At 42.1% G+C, this 8,444-nt stretch overlaps 1 protein-coding gene across 3 annotated transcripts in view; it reads left to right on the top strand.

Annotated features, from left to right (window-relative positions):
- The window catches only part of Cep97 (centrosomal protein 97), a 30,605-nt gene that overhangs the window by 11,426 nt on the left and 10,735 nt on the right, over positions 1-8,444 (top strand). For 2 of the 3 annotated variants that reach the window (XM_031364070.1, XM_031364071.1), the window contains exons 5-8: positions 2,408-2,521; positions 3,177-3,343; positions 6,300-6,464; positions 8,085-8,209. In XM_031364070.1, coding sequence (XP_031219930.1) covers positions 2,408-2,521; positions 3,177-3,343; positions 6,300-6,464; positions 8,085-8,209 — 571 coding nt within the window. Of the gene's footprint in view, positions 1-2,052; positions 2,225-2,407; positions 2,522-3,176; positions 3,344-6,299; positions 6,465-8,084; positions 8,210-8,444 lie in introns of those variants that run through there. The other variant, XM_031364072.1, reaches the window with a different exon arrangement.

Raw genomic sequence — 8,444 nt, 5'->3', positions numbered from 1 at the left:
GTCTCTGGTGAGAAGTCTGGTGTAATTCTGATAGGCCTGCCTTTATATGTTACTTGACCTTTTTCCCCCACTGCTTTTAATATTCTTTCTTTGTTTTGTGTATTTGGTGTTTTGACTATTATGTGAAGGGAGGAATTTCTTTTCTGGTCCAGCCTATTTGGAGTTCTCTAGGCTTCTGGTATGTTTGTGGACATCTCTTTCTTTAGGTTAGGGAAGTTTTCTTCTATAATTTTGTTGAAGATATTTACTGGCCCTTTAAGTTGGGGATCTTTGCTCTCTTCTGTACCTATTATTTTTAGGTTTGGTCTTCTCATTATGTCCTGGATTTCCTGGATATTTTGGGTTAGGAGCTTTTGCTTTTTGCATTTTCTTTGTTGTAATGTTTTTTATGGTATCTTCTGCACCGGAGATTCTCTCTTCCATCTCTTGTATTCTGTTGCTGATGCTTGGATCTATGACTCCTCGTCTCTTTCGTAGGTTTTCTAACTCCAAGATTGTCTCCTCTTGTAATTTCTTGGTTGTTTCTATTTCCATTTTTCGATCTTGGATGGTTTTGTTCATTTCCTTCGCATGTTTGATTGTGTTTTTCAGTAGTTCTTTAAGGGATTTTTTGTATTTCCTCTTTAAGGGCTTCTAGCTGTTTACCTGTGTTCTCCTGTATTTCTTTAAGGGAGTTATTTATGTCCTTCTTAAAGTCCTTTATCACAATCATGAGAAGTGATTTTAGATCTGAATCTTGCTTTTCTGGTGTGATGGTGTGTCCAGGACTTGCTATGGTGGAGAATTGGGTTCTGATGATGCTAAGTTACCTTGGTTTCTGTTGCTTATGTTCTTGTGCTTTCCTCCCACCATCTGGTTATCTCTAGTGCTACCTGCCCTCTATCTATCTGACTGGAGCCTGTCCTTCCTGTGATCCTGGTTGTGTCAGAACTCCTCAGAGTTCAGCTGTCTCTGTGATCCTGTGATTCTGGAATCCTGTAATCCTGAGACCCTGCAGAGCTCCTGGGAGTCAAATTGCCTCTGGGACCCTGAGACCCTGGTGTGACTAAGCTCCTGGGATCCTGGGATCCTGTGGTCCTGGGCATGTTAGAGCACCTGGGAGTAGATCTTCCTCTGTGTGTTGTAGGACTGGCTGTGGAGTTTGCGCCCAAGGTCTGCTCAGGACCCCGGCCCAGACTGGAAGGAACCCTTGCCACTGGTTGTGTGGAGTTCCTGGGTGTCTGGGACCCACTGGTCCCAGTTATTTCCAGTGTTGGGGCAGATGTGTCCTCCTCACCTCTGATCCTGATCCTGATCCTGGGCGTGTTAGAGTGCCTGGGAGTGGATCTTCCTCTGGGTGTTGTCACCCAGGTATGAGCCAGTATGCCCAGCTTTTTACATGGGTGCTGGGGATTCAATAATGAGTCCTCATGGTTGTAGAGCAACACTCTTATCCACTGGGCTATTCCTCCAACCAGCTATCTATCATTCATTTATTTATATATTTTTCAAGGCCAGTAGCCCTGGCTGTTCTGGAACTTGCTCTGTAGACCAGGCTGGCCTCAAACTCAGGGATCACTTTAATCACAAGTGCTGAGATTAAAGATGTGTTCTACTACCAGCTAGCTTCCAGCCCTTATTTTGATATGGTGTTTTGTTTGGTAGTAGTGGTGGTGGTGCTGCTGCCGCCGCTCCTCCTCCTCCTCCTCCTTCTCCTCCTCCTCCTTCTCCTCCTCCTCTTCCTCCTTTTCTTCTTCCTCTTCCTCTTCTTCTCCCCCTCCCTCTTCCCCTTCCTCTTCTTCCCCTTCCCATTCCTCTTCTATCCTCCTCCTCCTCCTCTTCCCCTCATCCCCTCCTCCTCCTCCTCCTTTTCCTCCTCTTCCTCTTCCTCTTCCTCTTCCTCTTCCTCTTCCTCTTCCTCTTCCTCTTCCTCTTCTTCTTCTTCTTCTTCTTCTTCTTCTTCTTCTTCTTCTTCTTCTTTTCTTCTTCTTCTTCTGGCTTTTGGAGACAGGGTTTCTCTCTGTGTAGCCCTGGCCATTTTGAAACTTGCTTTGTGGATCAGGCTGGCCTCTGCCCCAAGAGTGCTGGGACTAAAGGCGTATGTCACCACACTACTCATTATTTTGACATTTTAAAAGGAAAGAAATCGCTGTGTTGGAAATTGCTTTGAATAGTAACTTAAATTGTACAACATTGCTAGTGCAATACAGCAGAGATAAATACTACATCAACCACATGTTCTTGGGTAAGTCATAGGTCCTGTTGGGTCAGAGACCACTTAGGTGCCTTCTAAGTGTTAATCTTTAATTTATGTGTACTGATAGTATAACAACACAGACCTCTTTATTCTTGCATGTGCTGTTTTGGCATTGTCAAGTTAATTTAATTTATTTATGATTTGTTGATTTGTAATTTTTTTTCTTTCAAGACCTTGCTTTTACATGGAAACATCATCACTTCTCTTAGAATGGCACCTGCTTATTTACCCAGAAATCTTTCTATATTGTCTTTGGCAGAAAACGAAATCCGAGACTTAAACGAGGTAAAATTTGAAGTTATTCTATGGGGCCTAGGAAGGAGCAGTCCAGGAGTCTTTGGGATCTAGGAAGGGGAAAGGCCAGCAAAGGCAGGAGAGAGTCTCCAGCTCACTTGTAGACTGGGACTGTCTTGGGAGAACACGCTGCTATGATGAAACATGTGGCTCTGGGGTGTCATTGCTTTGCTTTCTACTTTTTCCTTACTTTGGCAGGTCATCAGGCTGAATTTCAGTTGTAATGCTGCAATTATGCTGGTGACTGGCAGGAAAAAGACATTTACTTTATAGGGGCCAGTAAGGCAACCTGTCCACGTTTCCCTGGCTGCTACATTTTCAAATAAGGTTTTCTCAAGCCAGGCAAAGTCCTGTGTGTCTGTAGCATCAGCACTTGGTAAATAGAGGCAGGAAGATTAGAAGCTAAACATCAGCTTGGGCTAAATTAAATCCTGTCCCAAAAAACATCTGTTGTTCCACAAGGACAAATAGCCAGGTTTTTAGAGTTTCAGAAGTCAGTGGCTAATAGTAGAGTATTGCTTGATGCTCTTTAAAACAAGAGGAAAATTGTGACATTCTCAAATGGTGCCAAAGTTATGTAGTCATCAGATCCCTGTGCTTGACACTGGACATTCATTTTGCTCAACAATGGTGTCTTTTGTTGCAGATCTCGTTTTTGGCCTCTTTAAGTGAACTGGAGCAGTTATCAATCATGAACAATCCTTGTGTGATGGCAACCCCGTCCATTCCAGGGTTTGACTATCGGCCATACATTGTCAGCTGGTGTCTAAATCTCAGAGTACTTGATGGATATGTGATTTCTCAAAAGGAAAGGTAGATAGCATGATCTGTTTAACATGACACCAACCACGGGAGTTTGGGAAAGATTAGTTGTAGAATTTCTAGTTTGCTACAGATTGTTGAGATATATATATATATTTTTTAAAGAAATATTTATTTATTTTATGCATATGAGTACACTGTAGTTGTACAGATGGTTGTGAGCCATCATGTGATTGCTGGGAATTGAACTCAGGACCTCTGTTCACTCTGGCCCAAAGATTTATTTATTGTTATATGTAAGTACACTGTAGCTGACTTCAGATGCACCAGAAGAGGGTGTCAGATCTCATTACGGATGGTTGTGAGCCACCATGTGGTTGCTAGGATTTGAACTCAGGACCTTCAGAAGAGCAGTCGCGGTGCTCTAAACTGCTGAGCCATCTCACCAGCCCATATATATATTTTTTTTAACTTGGAGACAGGGTTTCTGTGTAGTCCTGGCTGGACTGGAACTCACTTTGTAGACCAGACCAGGCTGACCATCAACTTAAGAGATCAGCCTGCCTCTGTCTCCCGAGTGTTGGAATTGAAGGTGTGTACTACCACCATCTGGCTAGTCAATTAATTAAAGGGTGTGTTTAGCAGTTAAAAATGCTGATGTAATTGTAGCCCAGAGTGCTGGTTGTTTAGGATTATCTTTCCTTTCCTAGAAAGAACAGAAAATAGGTTGGGAGCCACATGTGGTGGCACATGCCAGTAATCCCAGTACTTGAGAAGTAGAGGCAGAAGAATTAGGTAGTCATTGTTATCCTAGTATGCACTGTTGGTTCTAGAGCAGCCTGGACTACATAAGATTAACCTTAGGGCTAGGGAATGCAACTCATTTGATAGAGCGCTTGCTTACCATGTTTGAGGCTCTTGCTCTCTAAGCATGAGGATCCGAGTTTGAATCCATATAAAAACTGGATATACCAAAATATTCATTAAAAATGAACCTACATGGGCTGGCGAGATGGCTCAGTGGGTAAGAGCACTGATTGCTCTTCTGTAGGTCCTGAGTTCAAATCCCAGCAACCACATGGTGGCTCACAACCACCGGTAATGAGATCTGACACTCTTTGATGGCTTGACTGAAGACAACCACAATGTACTTATGTATAATAATAAATGCATCTTTAAAAAAAGATGAACCCACATAAAAAGCCAAGTACAGCTTCTCATACTGTAACCCCAGCATGGGGAGCAGGGTGGCAGAAAGGGTGGATTACTGGCTAGCAAGCAAATATTTCACTGTGATATTTCAAAGCTCTGGTTTTTCATAAAACTGGCCATGGTGGTACATGCCTGTGACTCCAACACCGGAGAGATGGAAGCATGAAGATCAGAAATTCAAAATGGTGCCCAACTACATATATATTGTTTCAACTATGTATGAAAGAAAACTGGGTGGGGTGGGGAATGGAGAGATGGTTCAGTAGATATGAGCACTGACTGTTCTTACCGGGTTCCATTCCCTGTGTCCACAGGATAGCTCATAACCAGCTGCAACTCCAGTCCTGGGGGATCCTTTTTAGTATGTAGCAAGTTGGTGTCACAACTCTTGGAAGGTGAAGGCAGGGAAGGCTAGTTTTAACTATGTAGCAAGTTCAAGACCAGTCCTGGCTACTTGAGGCTTTATAAACAAAAGCACCAGTCTATTCCAGTTGTATACTCTATTTGTTGGCTATGCTGGCTGGGTAGTTCTCAGACAGTTTCTTGTGTATTTGACATCTTCTTCTCCCTTTTATCAATGTTTATATCAGTGGTTGGATATGAAGATTTGATCAGCTTCAGTTTTGAGGACTTATTTATTTATTTATTTATAGACAAGCTCTCTCTACATAGTCCTGGCTGTCCTGAAATTTGCTCTGTAGACCAGGCTGACCTGGAACTCAGAGATCTGCTCTCCTTTGCCTCCGCTTGTGCCACTGTGCCCAGATATTTTTTAGGTTTTAAAAGGAAGACTACTTTGTAGGTACTATTAGATTGTATTCAGTGTCTGGAATGTCTATCTTCTTATTGGTAACTATAAATGATCCATGACCCAAACCATTAATTCATTAAGGATTACAAAATGGTGAAATTCTGTCACTGTTATTAGTTACATTACTTATGAGAAATAAGAGTTTAAGTGATAAATTTTGTATAGGAAATAAAGTATTAACAATATTTAATTCCCACCACTAAACAGTTTTTAAAAAAGTGACCAATTAGATATTTTTTAAAAACTTCCACTAAGAGCTTTATAGATTGCTTCTGTTTGACAAAAGTAAATGGAGAGAATACTCATTGCTTCTTTGAATATAATTTAAAAATATTTGTAATCAAATGTAAATATAAGACCAAGGGAAGTGAGTTAGGAATATAGATTGGAATGCAGGGATTGTACCACATGGTTGTAATCCTGCTGAGGAGGTGGAGATGGAAGATGGCTGGAGCTTGCTGGCCAGCTAGCCTAGCCAAAAGGTGAGTTTCCAGAGAGACCTTGCCTCAAAAAATAAAGTGTGTAGCAATAGAAGAAGATACCTAACCTCAGCCTCTGGCCTCTACTGTACACACACAAGAGTATTCATGCACATGTGGGAACATACACACACATACACACACACAGATATACCATCTCTCAAATTTAACTAAAATAAGTAAAACTTGAGCTTTTTTTTTTTTTTTAAGATTTATGTATTTTACATATGTGAGTACATTGTTGCTGTCTTCAGACACACCAGAAGAGGGCACTGGATCCTATTACCAATGGTTGTGAGCCACCATGTGGTTACTGGGGATTAAACTCAAGATCTCTGGAAAAGCAGTCAGTGCTCTTAACTGTTGAGCCATCTCTCCAGCCCCGAGTGTTTTTTTTTTTTTTAATGAAAAATATCCATTGGTTTTTATTAAGTAAATTCTAAAGGAAGATCACTGTTGCTTAGCAATGTCTTTGACCCCTGTGCTGTCGCTTCTTCCTCCTCAGTCTGAAAGCTGAATGGCTGTATAGTCAAGGCAAGGGGAGATCGTATCGGCCTGGTCAGCACATCCAGCTTGTCCAGTACCTGGCTACAGTCTGTCCTCTTATTTCTGCACTGGGTCTTCAAACTGCAGAGGATGCCAAACTAGAGAAGATTCTGAGCAAACAGAGGTAAGGCCATTTATTTGTGGCAGCTGAGGGCTTTGGAGGTGAAGGTGCCTCAGACTTTGCTGTGGTGGAAGGCACGCATCTGGAGGAGGGCCTTGTGTCACTGCAGAGAAGCTAAGTTACACAATGTGGCTTCTTCCTTGGTGTCACGGCTGGCCAGTCTGGGCCTCGCGGGGGGGTGGGGGGGGGAAGGAACAGGGTCCTAGTCAGGTCAACAAGGCATTGGCGAAGAAATGACAAACAGAAACAACACAAGGGAATGCAGAATCTGAGTGTATTTGCACAAAGTAAGAATCAGGCTTATATAGTATACAGAAACAAGGTGAATGAATATCTCAGGGATCATGTAGGCAGGTAGTGCTCACATCAAAGTCAGTAAGTTCAAACAGCCAGGTGTAAATGATTCTTTCAGAAGAGCAATAGTGCTCTTCCCCCCTGGGCTATCTTGGCAGCCCTAAGAAAATTCTCTTGGTCTGAAGCAGGTAAACACCAGGAGGTCCCATTCTAGCAGTTCCTGGGAATGGTTTGGCTTATAACGCAAACATTAGTTCAGGAAGCTTTTTAACTACTCTCTAGTTTGTAAAGCAATTCTGCCTTGTGTGGTACTGCTCTTAGAGTTTTAACTATGTTTACAGATAGCAATAGTGCCTAACTTCTATCTCTAACTCTGGAGACATCCTGTCTGATAAGGCAGCTTCCTTGTAAAAATTCCAAGCTAATAACAGCTAGGAAATCAATTAGGATCACTGAAACTCTGTGGAAGCCAGGAAACAATGTTCAATCTCAGTTTTAGCTATTTACGAATCATTTCTTAGGGCATTTATATGCCTGAACAAAGAAAGCACACAAAACTCTCGACAGGCTTTTGGAGAGACCAGTCTGGAACACATCTGAGTTAGGAGATGCCAAGAAATGAATACCCAGGAGGTTATCTCCCTTTGAAGCCATACGCCTCAGGTCCATGATCAGGCCTTCAAGCCTGACACACAGACTTTACTGGAGTAGATGAGTGGGCGTGGCACCTTGGCAGTTGCTTTACCAAACAATAACGGAAGAATGGGCTATTTGCCAAAACTAAGGCTATATAGTCTTGGTAGATTTGCCTTGCATGTGTGAGACCCGAGGTTTGAGTCTTAACACTTGAAAAGTACTTAGCCTTTAATGTAGGTGCTTCATGTACATATTAAGTGCTAATATTAACAAGCATGGCCAGAAGTGTTTAATAATTACTTCCCTTGTTGGAGAGCCCATCTTTCCATGTTTTTGCATATGAAACTGTGTTCATATAAGGTGGGTAAGCAATTAAATGTAGGAGAGTCTTTCCATGTAAACTAGATTGGCCTCCAACTCACTATGTAGAGAAGGTGACTTTGAACGGCTGATTCTGCTGCCTGCACCTCCACAGTGCTGGGCTTATAGGCATGTGTTGCCATCCCCATTTTTGTCTAACAATTTAAAAAAAAAATGTAACCTTTTTTCCACAAAGTGTTCAAAGGAGACTATTGTTTGCCAATGGTTAAAGATACCCCTTGTAAACTTGTTAAGTTTCTGTTACCCTTGTTATCTTATTAGCAGGACAAAACTTAGTGTGTGTTAAATGGCAGCAATATTATTGGTTTTTAGGTTTCACCAGAGGCAGCTGATGAACCAGAGCCAAAATGAAGAGTTGTCTCCTCTTGCTGCTGTTGAAACAAGGGTGCCCCGTACTCCTGAGTGTTCAAGCCCTGTGCAAGATTTCCAGGAAAGCGGTAAGGAGATCACTTATACCCAGTGCCTAAGAACAGCTTGCTCCACTACTCTTCAATTCATTTGACTTGCTGGATCATACAACGTTAGTTAGTTTCTGGCAAGGTCTGTCTGTGTAGCTGGGACTGGTCTGAAACTCACCATGTAGCTTCAGACTGGGCTCGAACGTGCTTCAGATCTTCCTAATTTGACTTCTTTCTTTCTTCCTTTCTTTTTTCTTTCTTGCTTTTTTTTTTT

The sequence above is a fragment of the Mastomys coucha genome, unplaced genomic scaffold, assembly GCF_008632895.1.
Source record: "Mastomys coucha isolate ucsf_1 unplaced genomic scaffold, UCSF_Mcou_1 pScaffold12, whole genome shotgun sequence".
NCBI classification, from domain to species: Eukaryota; Metazoa; Chordata; class Mammalia; order Rodentia; family Muridae; genus Mastomys; species Mastomys coucha.
The sequence above is the reverse complement of the archived record's forward strand: the minus strand, read 5'-3'. Positions and strand labels throughout refer to the sequence as shown.